The sequence below is a fragment of the Cyanistes caeruleus genome, chromosome 1, assembly GCF_971803275.1.
Source record: "Cyanistes caeruleus chromosome 1, bCyaCae1.hap1.1, whole genome shotgun sequence".
Classification (NCBI taxonomy): Eukaryota; Metazoa; Chordata; class Aves; order Passeriformes; family Paridae; genus Cyanistes; species Cyanistes caeruleus.
In genome coordinates this window covers 1,580,871-1,597,403 of record NC_141701.1, presented here as the reverse complement: position 1 = coordinate 1,597,403, position 16,533 = coordinate 1,580,871, and the positions used below count along the sequence as shown (strand labels likewise).

General features: G+C 51.7%; 2 protein-coding genes across 2 annotated transcripts in view; both read right to left on the bottom strand.

The window, feature by feature from the left end:
• The window catches only part of GPT (glutamic--pyruvic transaminase), a 28,866-nt gene extending 23,570 nt beyond the window's left edge, over window positions 1-5,296 (bottom strand). The window contains exon 1 of the mRNA XM_086876113.1: window positions 5,255-5,296. The gene's annotated coding sequence lies outside the window, so the exon portion shown is untranslated. The remainder of the gene's footprint in view (window positions 1-5,254) is intronic.
• A 2,284-nt stretch (window positions 5,297-7,580) lies between these two features.
• PPP1R16A (protein phosphatase 1 regulatory subunit 16A) overlaps window positions 7,581-16,533 on the bottom strand; it is a 44,072-nt gene continuing 35,119 nt past the window's right edge. The window contains exons 9-11 of the mRNA XM_086876096.1: window positions 16,209-16,338; window positions 9,924-10,077; window positions 7,581-8,093 (exon numbers count right to left, since the gene is read on the bottom strand). Of these exons, the coding sequence (XP_086732222.1) occupies window positions 7,737-8,093; window positions 9,924-10,077; window positions 16,209-16,338 (641 nt within the window). The 3' untranslated portion in view covers window positions 7,581-7,736. The remainder of the gene's footprint in view (window positions 8,094-9,923; window positions 10,078-16,208; window positions 16,339-16,533) is intronic.

The following is a 16,533-nucleotide window of genomic DNA, read 5'->3' as shown; positions in this document are numbered from 1 at the left end:
CCCATAGATCCCATTGGGGACCCCCCCCCCATAGAGCCCATAGAGCCCATAGATCCCATTGGGGACCCCATAGATCCCATTGGGAACCCCATAGATCCCATTGGGAACCCTATAGACCCCATAGAGCCCATTGGGGACCCCTATAGATCCCATTGGGGACCCCATAGAGCCCCATAGAGCCCCATAGATCCCATTGGGAACCCCATAGACCCCATAGAGCCCCATAGATCCCATAGGGGACCCCCATAGAGCCCCATAGAGCCCCATAGATCCCATAGGGGACCCCCATAGAGCCCCATAGAGCCCCATAGATCCCATTGGGGACCCCATAGAGCCCCATAGACCCCATAGATCCCATTGGGGACCCCCATAGATCCCATTGGGGACCCCATAGAGCCCCATAGATCCCATTGGGGACCCCCATAGAGCCCCATAGATCCCATTGGGGACCCCATAGAGCCCCATAGATCTCACTGGAGACCCCATAGACCCCCACAGAGCCCCATAGATCCCATAGACCCCATTGGGGACCACACAGAGCCCCATAGATCCCATAGACCCCATTGGGGACCCCCATAGAGCCCCATTAGGGACCCCATAGACCCCATAGACCCCACTGGGGACCCCATAGAGCCCCATAGATCCCATTGGGGACCCCCATAGAGCCCCATAGATCCCATTGGGGACCCCATAGATCCCATTGGGGACCCCATAGATCCCACTGGGGACCCCATAGAGCCCCATAGAGCCCATTGGGGACCCCCATAGAGCCTGTTGGGGACCCCAGAGAGCCCCATAGACCCCATAGATCCCATTGGGGACCCCATAGATCCTGTTGGGGACCCCATAGAGCCCCATAGACCCCATAGAGCCCCATAGATCCCATTGGGGACTCCATAGAGCCCCATAGATCCCATTGGGGACCCCATAGAGCCCCATAGATCCCATTGGGGACCCCATAGAGCCCCATAGATCCCATTGGGGACCCCATAGAGCCCCATAGATCCCATTGGGGACCCCCATAGATCCCATTGGGGACCCCATAGAGCCCCATAGACCCCATAGACCCCATTGGGGACTCCATAGAACCCATAAAGCCCCATAGATCCCATTGGGGACCCCCATAGATCCCATTGGGGACCCCATAAAACCCCATAGATCTCACTGGAGACCCCATAGACCCCCACAGAGCCCCATAGATCCCATAGACCCCATTGGGGACCACACAGAGCCCCATAGATCCCATAGACCCCATTGGGGACCCCCATAGAGCCCCATTAGGGACCCCATAGACCCCATAGACCCCACTGGGGACCCCATAGAGCCCCATAGAGCCCATTGGGGACCCCCATAGAGCCTGTTGGGGACCCCAGAGAGCCCCATAGACCCCATAGATCCCATTGGGGACCCCATAGATCCCATTGGGGACCCCATAGACCCCATAGATCCCATTGGGGACCCCACAGAGCCCCATTGATCCCCACAGATCCCATTGGGGACCACATTAGGGGACCCCCCAAACCCCAAATTCCCCCTTTCAGGACCCCCCAAACCCCAAATTCCCCCTTTCAGGACCCCCCAAACCCCAAATTTTCCCTTTCAGGACCCCCCAAACCCCAAATTCCCCCTTTCAGGACCCCCCAAACCCCAAATTCCCCCTTTCAGGACCCCCCAAACCCCAAACTTTCCCTTTCAGGACCCCCCAAACCCCAAATTCTCCCTTTCAGGACCCCCCAAACCCCAAATTTTCCCTTTCAGGACCCCCCAAACCCCAAATTTCCCCTTTCAGGACCCCCCAAACCCCAAATTTTCCCTTTCAGGACCCCCCAAACCCCAAATTCCCCCTTTCAGGACCCCCCAAACCCCAAATTCTCCCTTTCAGGACCCCCCAAACCCCAAATTCCCCCTTTCAGGACCCCTCAAACCCCAAATTCCCCCTTTCAGGACCCCCCAAACCCCAAATTCCCCCTTTCAGGACCCCCCAAACCCCAAATTCTCCCTTTCAGGACCCCCCAAACCCCAAATTCCCCCTTTCAGGACCCCCCAAACCCCAAATTTCCCCTTTCAGGACCCCCCAAACCCCAAATTTCCCCTTTCAGGACCCCCCAAACCCCAAATTTTCCCTTTCAGGACCCCCCAAACCCCAAATTCCCCCTTTCAGGACCCCCCAAACCCCAAATTCTCCCTTTCAGGACCCCCCAAACCCCAAATTCCCCCTTTCAGGACCCCCCAAACCCCAAATTTTCCCTTTCAGGACCCCCCAAACGCCAAATTCCCCCTTTCAGGACCCCCCAAACCCCAAATTCCCCCTTTCAGGACCCCCCAAACCCCAAATTTCCCCTTTCAGGACCCCCCAAACCCCAAATTCCCCCTTTCAGGACCCCCCAAACCCCAAATTCCCCCTTTCAGAACCCCCCAAACCCCAAATTCCCCCTTTCAGGACCCCCCAAACCCCAAATTTTCCCTTTCAGGACCCCCCAAACCCCAAATTCCCCCTTTCAGGACCCCCCAAACCCCAAATTCCCCCTTTCAGAACCCCCCAAACCCCAAATTTTCCCTTTCAGGACCCCCCAAACCCCAAATTCCCTCTTTCAGGACCCCCCAAACTCCAAACTTTCCCTTTCAGGACCCCCCAAACCCCAAATTCCCCCTTTCAGGACCCCCCAAACTCCAAACTTTCCCTTTCAGGACCCCCCAAAACCCCAAATTTCCCCTTTCAGGACCCCCCAAACCCCAAATTCCCCCTTTCAGGACCCCCCAAACCCCAAATTCCCCCTTTCAGGACCCTCCAAACCCCAAATTTTCCCTTTCAGGACCCCCCAAACCCCAAACTTTCCCTTTCAGGACCCCCCAAACCCCAAATTCCCCCTTTCAGGACCCCCCAAACTCCAAACTTTCCCTTTCAGGACCCCCCAAACCCCAAATTCCCCCTTTCAGGACCCCCCAAACCCCAAATTTTCCCTTTCAGGACCCCCCAAACCCCAAATTCCCCCTTTCAGAACCCCCCAAACCCCAAATTTTCCCTTTCAGGACCCCCCAAACCCCAAATTCCCCCTTTCAGGACCCCCCAAACCCCAAATTCCCCCTTTCAGGACCCCCCAAACCCCAAATTTTCCCTTTCAGGACCCCCCAAACCCCAAATTCCCCCTTTCAGGACCCCCCAAACCCCAAATTCCCCCTTTCAGGACCCTCCAAACCCCAAACTTTCCCTTTCAGGACCCCCCAAACCCCAAATTCCCCCTTTCAGGACCCCCCAAACCCCAAATTCCCCCTTTCAGGACCCCCCAAACCCCAAACTTTCCCTTTCAGGACCCCCCAAACCCCAAATTTTCCCTTTCAGGACCCCCCCAAACCCCAAATTCCCCCTTTCAGGACCCTCCAAACCCCAAACTTTCCCTTTCAGGACCCCCCAAACCCCAAATTCCCCCTTTCAGGACCCCCCAAACCCCAAATTCCCCCTTTCAGGACCCTCCAAACCCCAAACTTTCCCTTTCAGGACCCCCCAAACCCCAAATTCCCCCTTTCAGGACCCCCCAAACCCAAAATTCCCCCTTTCAGGACCCCCCAAACCCCAAATTTTCCCTTTCAGGACCCCCCAAACCCCAAATTCCCCCTTTCAGGACCCCCCAAACCCCAAATTCCCCCTTTCAGGACCCCCCAAACCCCAAATTCCCCCTTTCAGGACCCCCCAAACCCCAAATTTTCCCTTTCAGGACCCCCCAAACCCCAAATTCCCCCTTTCAGAACCCCCCAAACCCCAAATTTTCCCTTTCAGGACCCCCCAAACCCCAAATTCCCCCTTTCAGGACCCCCCAAACCCCAAATTCCCCCTTTCAGGACCCCCCAAACCCCAAATTTTCCCTTTCAGGACCCCCCAAACCCCAAATTCCCCCTTTCAGGACCCCCCAAACCCCAAATTCCCCCTTTCAGGACCCTCCAAACCCCAAATTTTCCCTTTCAGGACCCCCCAAACCCCAAATTCCCCCTTTCAGGACCCCCCAAACCCCAAATTCCCCCTTTCAGGACCCCCCAAACCCCAAACTTTCCCTTTCAGGACCCCCCAAACCCCAAATTTTCCCTTTCAGGACCCCCCCAAACCCCAAATTCCCCCTTTCAGGACCCTCCAAACCCCAAACTTTCCCTTTCAGGACCCCCCAAACCCCAAATTCCCCCTTTCAGGACCCCCCAAACCCCAAATTCCCCCTTTCAGGACCCTCCAAACCCCAAACTTTCCCTTTCAGGACCCCCCAAACCCCAAATTCCCCCTTTCAGGACCCCCCAAACCCCAAATTCCCCCTTTCAGGACCCCCCAAACCCCAAACTTTCCCTTTAAGGACCCCCCAAACCCCAAATCTTCCCTTTCAGGACCCCCCAAACCCCAAATTCCCCCTTTCAGAACCCCCCAAACCCCAAATTCCCCCTTTCAGGACCCCCCAAACCCCAAACTTTCCCTTTCAGGACCCCCCAAACCCCAAACTTTCCCTTTCAGGACCCCCCAAACCCCAATTCCCCCTTTCAGGACCCCCCAAAACCCCAAATTTTCCCTTTCAGGACCCCCCAAACCCCAAATTCCCCCTTTCAGGACCCCCCAAACCCCAAACTTTCCCTTTCAGGACCCCCCAAACCCCAATTCCCCCTTTCAGGACCCCCCAAACCCCAAATTCCCCCTTTCAGGACCCCCCAAACCCCAAACTTTCCCTTTAAGGACCCCCCAAACCCCAAATCTTCCCTTTCAGGACCCCCCAAACCCCAAATTCCCCCTTTCAGGACTCCCCAAACCCCAAATTCCCCCTTTCAGAACCCCCCAAACCCCAAATTCCCCCTTTCAGGACCCCCCAAACCCCAAATTTTCCCTTTCAGAACCCCCCAAACCCCAAATTCCCCCTTTCAGGACCCCCCAAACCCCAAATTCCCCCTTTCAGGACCCCCCAAACCCCAAATTCCCCCTTTCAGGACCCCCCAAACCCCAAATTTTCCCTTTCAGGACCCCCCAAACCCCAAACTTTCCCTTTCAGGACCCCCCAAACCCCAAATTCCCCCTTTCAGGACCCCCCAAACCCCAAATTCCCGCTCTTTTCGGGCCGCCCCACCCTTTTCCCAACCCCCCACCCCTTATCAGCCCCTCCCAGCACCCCAAAAAAAAAACCCCAAAAAATTCCCCACCCCCCCCACAGCTCCCGCGGGGCCTTTTTGGGGTTTTTGGGGTTTTTTTGGGGTGCGGGGGGAGCTTTTTTGGGGTCACCCTGGGACTGACCTTTGCCTGCAGCTGCCGCGGGGCCCGAAATAGAAGCGGGATTGGGGTGGGGGGAGGGGAGGATTTGGGGTTTTTTTTTTTTTTTTGGGGGGTGCCCCGCCCCCATAAAGGGCCAACCCCCCCCCCCCCAAAAAAAAAACAAACCCCAAAACCCCAAAGTTTGGGATTTGGGGGTCCCTAAAATTCCAAATGTGGATTTAGGGGGGTCCCAAAACCTCAAATTTGGGGTTTGGGTGGGGTCCTAAAACCTCAAATTTGGGGTATGGGGGGGGTCCTAAAACCCCAAATTTGGGATTTGGGGTTTGGGGGTCCCTAAAATCCCAAATGTGGAATTTAGGGGGTTCCCAAAACCTCAAATTTGGGGTTGGGGGGGGTCCTAAAACCCCAAATTTGGGATTTAGGGGTTCATAAAACCTCGAATTTGGAATTTGGGGGATCCTAAAACACCAAATGTGGAATTTAGGGGGGTCCTAAAACCCCAAATTTGGGGTTTGGGGGGGTCCTAAAACCCCAAATGTGAATTTAGGGGTTCATAAAACCCCAAATTTGGATTTAGGGAGATCCCAAAGCCCCAAATTTGGGATGTAGGGGTGTCCTAAAACCCCAAATTTGGGGTTTGGGGATCCCAAAACCCCAAATGTGGAATTTGGGGGATCCTAAAACCTCAAATTTGGGATTATTTGGGATCCCAAAACGCCAAATTTGGGTTTTGGGGGGGCCCCTAAAACCCCAAATGTGAATTTAGGGGATCCCAAAACCCCAAATGTGGAATTGGGAGGATCCCAAACCCCAAAATTTGGGTTTTGGGGGGGTCCTAAAACCCCAAATTTGGGATTTAGGGGGATCCTAAAACCCCAAATGTGGAATTTGGATCCCAAAACCTCAAATGTGGAATTTGGGGGGGATCCCAAAACCCCAAATGTGAATTTAGGGGATCCCAAAACGCCAAATGTGGAATTGGGGGGATCCCAAACCCCAAAATTTGGGATTTGGGGGGGTCCTAAAACCCCAAATTTGGGATTTAGGGGTTCATAAAACCCCAAATTTGGGTTTTGGGGGATCCCAAAACCCCAAATTTGGGATTTGGGGGATCCTAAAACACCAAATGTGGAATTGGGGAGATCCCAAAACCCCAAATTTGGGATTTAGGGGGGTCCTAAAACCCCAAATGTGGAATTTAAAGGTTCCCAAAACCCCAAATTTGGGATTTGGAGGATCCTAAAACTTCAGATGTGGAATTTAGGGGTTCCCAAAACCCCAAATGTGGAATTTGGGGGATCCCAAAACCTCAAATTTGGGATTATTTGGGATCCCAGAATCCCAAATTTGGGATTTTGGGGGGCCCCTAAAACCTCAAATGTGGATTTAGGGGATCCCAAAACCCCAAATGTGGAATTTAGGGGATCCCAAACCCCCAAATTTGGGGTTTGGGGGGGTCCTAACACCCCAAATGTGGATTTAGGGGTTCCCAAAACTTTCCTGTGGGATTTGGGGGATCCCAAAAACCTCAACTGTTGGATTGGGGGATCCCAAAACCCCAAATGTGGATTTAGGTGATCCCAAAACCCCAAATTTGGGATTTGGGGGTCCCTAAAACCCCAAGTGTGGAATTGGGGGGATCCCAAAACCCCAAATGTGGAATTTAGGGTGGGTCCTAAAATCCCAAATTTGGGATTTAGGGCTTCATAAAACCCCAAATTTGGGATTTTGGGGTTCCCTAAACCTCAAATTTGGGATTTAGGGGGGTCCTAAAACCCCAAATGTGAATTTAGGGGATCCCAAAACCCCAAATTTGGGATTTAGGGGGATCCTAAAACCCCCAAATGTGAATTTAGGGGTTCCTAAAACCTCCCCAAAATATTTGGGGTGACCCCACCCCCTCCCCAAATTTCAGACTCCCCACCACCCCCTCACCAACATTTCGGGACACCCCAAAAACCCCCAAAAAACCCCCAAAAAAACCCAAAACCCCCAAAAAAACCCCAAAAAAACCCCAAAAAACCCCAAAAAACCCCAAAAAAAACCCAAAAAACCCCCAAAAACCCCTGAAAAAAACCCCAAAAACCCCCAAAAAACCCCAAAAAACCCCAAAAAACCCCCAAAACCCCCAAAAAACCCCAAAAAACCCCAAAAACCCCCCAAAAACCCCAAAAAAACCCCAAAAACACCCAAAAAACCCCAAAAAACCCCCCCAAAACCCCAAAAAACCCCAAAAAACCCCCAAAACCCCCCAAAAACCCCAAAAAACCCCAAAAAAACCCCAAAAAACCCCAAAACCCCCCAAAACCCCCCAAAAAACCCCAAAAAAAACCCAAACCCGGCCCCGTTTCCTTCCCTCACCCTTTTTTTTTTCCTTTTTCCAGGTGACAAAAGGTGACAAAAGGTGACAAAAGGTGACAAAAAGTGACATCCGACACCGCCCCCCAATAAAGATTTGGGGTGAACCCCCCCAAAAAACCCCGAAAACGCCCCAAAATCTCCGTCACATCAGGCGACAGCAGCGCTGCTTCTGGGCCGGCGCCTCCTCGGCCGGAGCCGTCAGGCGCAGCCGCGGTGGCTCCGACGCGTCCCCAAAAGTGTCCCCAAAAGTGTCCCCAAACGTGTCCCCAGGGGGGGTGTTGGGGTCCCCCCCAGGGGGGTTTTTGGGGTCCCCCCCGGGGTTTTTGGGGTCCCCCCCCGGGCGGGTTTTGGTGGCGGCGGCGGCGGCGGCTCGGTGGCGTTTGAGGTCGGCCAGGGTTTGGGGGTGGCTTTTGTCACCGCCTTGGGGACAGCGCGGGGACGTCGGCGGCGGCGGGGACAGCGCGGAGCCGTTGGGCGCGGGGGACGGCGGGGACGGCTCCTGAGGGGACACAAAGGGACAATGGGGACACTCGGAGGTGTGGCTTTTGTCAGGCGGTGGTGGCGCTTAGGTGGTGGCCACAAGGCCCTTGAGAGCCTTGTCCCCGATGTCCCCAAGGTCCTCAAGGTCCTCAATGTCCCCAATGCCCCACATTGTCCCCAATGTCCCCAAGGTCCTCAAGGTCCCCAAGGTCCCCAAGGTCTCCAAGGCCCCACATTGTCCCCAAGGTCCCCAAGGTCCCCAATGTCCCACATTGTCCCCAAGGTCCCCAAGGTTCCCAAGGTCCTCAATGTCCCCAACGTCCCCAAGGTTCCCAATGTCCCCAAGGTCCCCAAGGTCCCCAATGTCCCCAAGGTCCCCAGTGGCCCACATTGTCCCCAAGGTCCCCAATGTCCCCAAGGTCCCCAAGGTTCCCAAGGTCCTCAATGTCCCCAACGTCCCCAAGGTTCCCAATGTCCCCAAGGTCCCCAAGGTCCCCAATGTCCCCAAGGTCCCCAGTGGCCCACATTGTCCCCAAGGTCCCCAATGTCCCCAAGGTCCCCAATGTCCCCAGTGTCCCCAAGGTCCCCAGTGTCCCCAAGGTCCCCAAGGTCCCCAATGTCCCCAATGTCCCCAAGGTTCCCAAGGTCCCCAGTGTCCCACATGGTCCCCCAGGTCCCCAAGGTCCCCAATGTCCCCAAGATCCCCAAGGTCCCACATTGTCCCCAAGGTCCCCAAGGTCCCCAGTGTCCCCAATGTCCCCAATGTCCCCAATGTCCCCAAGGTCTCCAATGTCCCACATTGTCCCCAAGCTCCTTGAGACTGATGTCCCCAATGTCCCCAAGGTCTCCAAGGTCCCACATTGTCCCCAAGGTCCCCAACGTCCCCAATGTCCCCAATGTCCCCAATGTCCCCGAGCTGTCCCCAATGATGTCCCCAGTGATGTCCCCAATGATGTCCCCAATGTCCCCAGTGTCCCTCACCCCGTCTCCGGCCGTGCTCTCCCGTGTCCCCCTGTCCTCGTCCTCGCTGTCCCCGAGCTGTCCCCAGTGATGTCCCCAATGTCCCCAAGGTGTCCCCAATGTCCCCAATGATGTCCCCAATGTCCCCAGTGATGTCCCCAGTGATGTCCCCAATGTCCCCAGTGTCCCTCACCCCGTCTCCGGCGGTGCCCTCGGGTGTCCCCCTGTCCTCGTCCTCGCTGTCCCCGAGCTGTCCCCAGTGATGTCCCCAATGTCCCCAATGTCCCCAGTGTCCCTCACCCCGTCTCCGGCCGTGCTCTCCCGTGTCCCCCTGTCCTCGTCCTCGCTGTCCCCGAGCTGTCCCCAGTGATGTCCCCAATGTCCCCAGTGATGTCCCCAATGTCCCCAATGTCCCCAGTGTCCCCAATGTCCCCAATGTCCCCAGTGTCCCTCACCCCGTCTCCGGCGGTGCCCTCGGGTGTCCCCCTGTCCTCGTCCTCGCTGTCCCCGAGCTGTCCCCAGTGATGTCCCCAATGTCCCCAATGTCCCCAGTGTCCCTCACCCCGTCTCCGGCCGTGCTCTCCGGTGTCCCCCTGTCCTTGTCCTCGCTGTCCCCGAGCTGTCCCCAGTGATGTCCCCAGTGATGTCCCCAATGTCCCCAGTGATGTCCCCAGTGATGTCCCCAATATCCCCAGTGATGTCCCCAATGTCCCCAATGTCCCCAATGTCCCCAGTGTCCCTCACCCCGTCTCCGGCGGTGCCCTCGGGTGTCCCCCTGTCCTCGTCCTCGCTGTCCCCGAGCTGTCCCCAGTGATGTCCCCAATGTCCCCGAGATGTCCCCAGTGTCCCCAGTGTCCCCAATGTCCCCAGTGTCCCCAGTGTCCCTCACCCCGTCTCCGGCCGTGCCCTCGGGTGTCCCCCTGTCCTCGTCCTCGCTGTCCCCGAGCTGTCCCCGTCGCTGCTGCCACACGATGGCCTCGCGCTGCTGCTCGCGCCGGTAGCGGCTGGAGCGCTCGGACACGCTGGCCCTGCGCACCACCTTCCTGCCGGGACACACACGGGAATTCCGGAATTCCGGGGGGTTTGGGGGATTTTGGGGGATTTTGGGGTTTTTTTGAGATTTTTTGGGATTTTTTGGGGGGAATTTTTGGGGTGTTTTGGGATTTTTTTGGGATTTTTTGGGGGTTTTTTGTGGTTTTTTGGAATTTTTCGGGGGAATTTTGGGGATTTTTGTGGGCTTTTTTTTTATTTTTTAGGGGGAATTTTTGGGGGATTTTTTGGGATTTTTTGGGGTTTTTTTGGGATTTTTTGGGAGGGATTTTTTTGGGTTTTTTGGGGATTTTTTTTGTGATTTTTTTGGGTTCTTTTTTTATTTTGGGGGGATTTTTGGGGATTTTTGGGGGAATTTTTTGGGTTTTTTGGAATTTTTGGAGGGGAATTTTTGGGGTTTTTTTGGGATTTTTTGGGGGGGAATTTTGGGATTTTTTGGGGATTTTTTTTGGATTTTTTGGGTTTTTTTGGTGGTTTTTTGGGGATTTTTTAGGGGGAATTTTGGGGGGTTTTTTGTGGGTTTTTTTGAATTTTTTAGGGGGAATTTTTGGGGGTTTTGGGGGTTTTTTTGGGATTTTTGGGGGGTTTTTTGGGATTTTTGGGGGATTTTTTTGGGATTTTTTGGGGGTTTTTTTGGGATTTTTGGGGTTTTTTTGGGATTTTTCGAGTTTTTTTGGGATTTTTGTGGGATTTTATTGGGATTTTTGGGGGTTTTTTGGGATTTTTGGGGGGTTTTTTGGGGTCACGGATATCCGGTGTCACCCCTGGAGCGCTCGGACACGCTGGCCCTGCGCACCACCTTCCTGCCGGGACACACACGGGAATTCGGGAATTCCGGGGGGTTTTGGGGGGTTTTGGGGGGATTTTGGGGTTTTTGGGGTTTTTTGGGATTTTTTGGGGTTTTTTTGGGATTTTTTTGGGGGAATTTTTGGGGTGTTTTGGGATTTTTGGGGGATTTTTTTGGGATTTTTTGGGATTTTTTGTGGTTTTTTGGGGATTTTTTAGGGGGAATTTTTGGGGGTTTTGGCGGTTTTTTTGAGATTTTTTTTGATTTTTGGGGGTTTTGGGGGTTTTTTTGAGATTTTTTGGGATTTTTTGGGGGGAATTTTTGGGTTTTTTTGTGGGTTTTTTTTGATTTTTTAGGGGTAATTTTTTAGGGGTTTTTGGGATTTTTGGGGATTTTTGGGGGTTTTTTTGGGATTTTGTGGGGGATTTTTTGGGGGATTTTGGGGGATTTTTTTGTGATTTTTTGGCTTCTTTATTTAGGGGGAATTTTTGGGGTTTTTGGGGGTTTTTTTGTGGTTTTTTGGAATTTTTGGAGGGCAATTTTTGTGGTTTTTTGGGGATTTTTTAGGGGGAATTTTTAGGGGTGTTTGGGATTTTTGGGGATTTTTTGGGGGGATTTTGGGGGGATTTTTTAGGCGGAATTTTTCGGGTTTTTGGGGGAATTTCTGGGGTTTTTTGGGGTTTTTTTGTGGTTTTTTGGAATTTTTGGAGGGGAATTTTGGGGTTTTTTTTGGATTTTTTAGGGGGAATTTTTGGGTTTTTTTGGGATTTTTTGGGGGGAATTTTTGGGGTTTTTTTGGGGATTTTTTTGGGATTTTTTGGGGGGAATTTTTAGGGTGTTTTGGAATTTTTGGGGGATTTTTTGGGGGGTTTTTGGGGTTTTTTGGGGATTTTTTAGGGGGAATTTTTGGGTTTTTTTGGTGTTTTTTTGTGGTTTTTTGGGGATTTTTTAGGGGGAATTTTTGGGGTTTTTGGGGGTTTTTTGTGGTTTTTTGGAATTTTTGGAGGAGAATTTTTGGGGTTTTTGGGGGATTTTTTGGGGGATTTTTGGGTTTTTTTGTGGGTTTTTTTTCCATTTTTTAGGGGGAATTTTTTAGGGGTTTTTGGGATTTTTGGGGATTTTTTGGGGATTTTTTGGGGAATTTTTTTGGGTTTTTTGGGGGATTTTTTGGGATTTTTTGGGGGGATTTTTGGGGGTTTTGGGGTTTTTTGTGGTTTTTTGGGGATTTTTTGGGGGGATTTTTTGGGGTTTTTTGGGGGAATTTTTGGGGGTTTTTGGAATTTTTGGAGGGGAATTTTTTGGGGTTTTTTGGGATTTTTGGGGGATTTTTTGGGGGATTTTTGGGTTTTTTTGTGGTTTTTTTATTATTTTTTAGGGGTAATTTTTTAGGGGTTTTTGGGATTTTTGGGGATTTTTTTGGGGATTTTTTGGGGGTTTTTTGTGTTTTCTTGGGGATTTTTTAGGAGGAATTTTTTGGGGTTTTTTGTGGTTTTTGGGGGATTTTTGGGGGGGAATTTTTGGGATTTTTTGGGGGTTTTTTGTGGTTTTTTGGGGATTTTTTAGGAGGAATTTTTTTGGGTTTTTGGGGTTTTTTGTGGTTTTTTGGAATTTTTGGGGGGGAATTTTTGGGGTTTTTGGGGGATTTTTTTGGGGATTTTTGGGTTTTTTTGTGGGTTTTTTTCGATTTTTCAGGGGGAATTTTTTAGGGTTTTTTGGGATTTTTGGGATTTTTTTGGGATTTTTTGGGGGATTTTTTTGGGTTTTTTGGGGGATTTTTTGGGATTTTTTGGGGGGTTTTTTGGGGGTTTTGGGGTTTTTTGTGGTTTTTTGGGGATTTTTTGGGGGGATTTTTTGGGGTTTTTTGGGGGAATTTTTGTGGTTTTTTGGAATTTTTGGAGGGGAATTTTTTGGCGTTTTTTGGGATTTTTGGGGGATTTTTGGGGGGGATTTTTGGGGTTTTTTGTGGGTTTTTTTCGATTTTTTAGGGGTAATTTTTTAGGGGATTTTTGGGATTTTTGGGGATTTTTTTTTTGATTTTTTGGGGGAATTTTTGGGGGATTTTTTTGGGTTTTTTGGGGATTTTTTTGGGTTTTTTGGGGATTTTTTTTGTGATTTTTTGGGTTCTTTTTTTATTTTGGGGGGATTTTTGGGGTTTTTTGGGGGAATTTTTGGGGTTTTTTGGAATTTTTGGAGGGGAATTTTTGGGGGTTTTTTAGGATTTTTTAGGGGGAATTTTTGGGATTTTTTGGTGGTTTTTTGTGTTTTTTGGGGGATTTTTTGGGGGGAATTTTTGGGTTTTTTTGGTGTTTTTTTGTGGTTTTTTGGGGATTTTTTAGGGGGAATTTTTGGGATTTTTTGGTGTTTTTTGTGGTTTTTTGGAATTTTTGGAGGAGAATTTTTTTGGGTTTTTGTGGGTTTTTTGGGGGGAATTTTTGGGGTTTTTGGGATTTTTTAGGGGGAATTTTTGGGGGATTTTTTTTGGGATTTTGGGGGATTTTAGGGGTTTTTTTGCGGATTTTTTTGGGATTTTTGGGGGGTTTTTTGGGGTTGTGTTCTTTGGGGGATTTTTTGGGGGGGTTTGGGGGGATTTTGGGGGGGATTTTTTTCTTATTTTTGGGGTATTTTTGGGGTATTTTGGGGGATTTTTTGGGATTTTTGGGGGATTTTTTGGGGGATTTTTTGGGGATTTTTTGGGGGGATTTTTGGGGGAATTCTTTTTGATTTTTGGGGGATTTTTGGGGATTTTTGGGGGATTTTTGGGGGGATTTTTTGGGGGGATTTTTGGGGGAATTCTTTTTGATTTTTTGGGGATTTTTGGGGGATTTTTTGGGGGATTTTTTGGGGATTTTTTGGGGGGATTTTTGGGGGAATTCTTTTTGATTTTTTGGGGATTTTTGGGGGTTTTTTGGGGGTTTTTTGTGGCTTTTTGGGGATTTTTTGGGGGGAATTTCTGGGTTTTTTGGGGGTTTTTTTGTGGTTTTTTTGGGATTTTTTAGGGGGAATTTTTGGGGGTTTTGGGGGTTTTTTGTGGTTTTTTGGAATTTTTGGAGGGCAATTTTTGGGGTTTTTTGGGGATTTTTTTGGGGATTTTTTGGGGGATTTTTTTGGGATTTTTGGGGGGTTTTTTGGGGTTTTTTGTGTTCTTTGGGGGATTTTTTGGGGGGGTTTGGGGGGATTTTGGGGGGATTTTTTTCTTATTTTTGGGGGATTTTTTGGGGATTTTTGGGGATTTTGGGGGGATTTTTTTGGGGATTTTTTTGGGGGATTTTTGGGGGAATTCTTTTTGATTTTTTGGGGATTTTTGGGGGTTTTTTGGGGGGATTTTTGGGGGTTTTTTGGGGGTTTTTTGTGGCTTTTTGGGGATTTTTTGGGGGGAATTTCTGGGTTTTTTTGGTGTTTTTTTGTGGTTTTTTGGGGATTTTTTAGGGGGAATTTTTGGGGTTTTTGGGGGTTTTTTGTGGTTTTTTGGAATTTTTGGAGGAGAATTTTTTTGGGTTTTTGTGGGTTTTTTGGGGGGAATTTTTGGGGTTTTTGGCGATTTTTTGGGGGGAATTTTTGGGGGTTTTTTGTGGTTTTTTTTTATTTTTTAGGGGGAATTTTTGGGGGATTTTTTTTGGGATTTTGGGGGATTTTAGGGGTTTTTTTGCAGATTTTTTTGGGATTTTTGGGGAGTTTTTTTGGGTTTTTGGGGGGTTTTTTGTGGTTTTTTGTGGATTTTTTGGGGGGAATTTTTGGGGTTTTTGGGATTTGGGGGAATTTTTTGGGGGGGATTTTTTTTGGGATTTTGGGGGATTTTAGGGGTTTTTTTTTGCGGATTTTTTTGGGATTTTTGGGGAGCTTTTTTGGGATTTTGGGGGTTTTTTGGGGGTTTTTTGTGGATATTTTGGGGGGAATTTTTGGGGTTTTTGGGATTTGGGGGGGATTTTTTGGGGGGGATTTTTTTTTGGGATTTTTTTGGGGTTTTTTGGGATTTTCTTGGATTTTTGGGGGGGGTTTGGGGGGATTTTTTTTGGGGCGATTTTTAGGATTTCTGGGGGATTTGGGATTTTTTGGGGTTACAGATATCCAGTGTCACCCCCAGAGCGCGGTGATGGCCGCCCAGTATCACCCCCAGTGCCACCCTGACCCCCCCAAGTGCCACCCTGACCCCCCCAGTGTCACCCTGACCCCCCAGTGTCACCCCCAGTGCCACCCTGACCCCCCCAAGTGCCACCCTGACCCCCCAGTGCCACCCTGACCCCCCAGTGCCACCCTGACCCCCCCAAGTGCCACCCTGACCCCCCCAGTGTCACCCCCAGTGCCACCCTGACCCCCCCAAGTGTCACCCTGACCCCCCCAGTGCCACCCTGACCCCCCCAGTGCCACCCCTGGTGTCACCAGTGTCACCCCAGTGTCACCCTGACCCCCCCCAGTGCCACCCTGACCCCCCCAAGTGCCACCCCCGGTGTCACCAGTGCCACCCTGACCCCCCCAGTGCCACCCCCGGTGTCACCAGTGTCACCCTGATTCCCCCCAGTGTCACCCTAATCCCCCCTCAGTGTCCCCAGTGCCACCCCCAAATGTCCCCAATGATGTCCCCAATGTCCCCAGGGTGTCCCCAATGATGTCCCCAATGATGTCCCCAATGTCCCCAATGATGTCCCCTCACCCCCGGCTGGCGGCGCTGGACGTTCTCCTCTGCAGCAGCGACCCCAAATGTCCCCAGTGATGTCCCCAATGTCCCCAGAGATGTCCCCAATGTCCCCAATGTCCCCAATGACCCCAGGGTGTCCCCAGGGTGTCCCCAATGTCCCCAGGGTGTCCCCAATGTCCCCAGTGATGTCCCCAATGTCCCCTCACCCGCGGCTGGCGGCGCTGGACGTTCTCCTCTGCAGCAGCGACCCCAAATGTCCCCAATGTCCCCAATGTCCCCAATGTCCCCAATGTCCCCAGGGTGTCCCCAATGTCCCCAGATGTCCCCAGTGTCCCCAATGATGTCCCCTCACCCGCGGCTGGCAGCGCTGGACGTTCTCCTCTGCAGCAGCGACCCCAAATGTCCCCAATGATGTCCCCAGTGATGTCCCCAGTGATGTCCCCAATGTCCCCAGGGTGTCCCCATGGTGTCCCCAGGGTGTCCCCAGGGTGTCCCCAATGATGTCCCCAATGTCCCCAGATGTCCCCAATGTCCCCAGTGATGTCCCCAATGATGTCCCCTCACCCGCGGCTGGCGGCGCTGGACGTTCTCCTCTGCAGCAGCGACCCCAAATGTCCCCAATGTCCCCAATGTCCCCAGGGTGTCCCCAGGGTGTCCCCAATGTCCCCAGGGTGTCCCCAATGTCCCCAGTGATGTCCCCTCACCCCCGGCTGGCGGCGCTGGACGTTCTCCTCTGCAGCAGCGATTTCTGTTTCTCCTGCGACCTCAGCACGGCCGCGCGTCTCTGCTGCAGCTCCAGGAGCCGCGTCCTCGTGTCACTGTCACCACACACATCTGGGGACACCAGAGTGTCACCTGTCACCTGAGTGTCCCCTCAGTGTCCCCTCAGTGTCCCCTCAGTGTCCCCTCAGCACGGCCGCGCGTCTCTGCTGCAGCTCCAGGAGCCGCGTCCTCGTGTCACTGTCACCACACACATCTGGGGACACCAGAGTGTCACCTGTCACCTGAGTGTCCCCTCAGTGTCCCCTC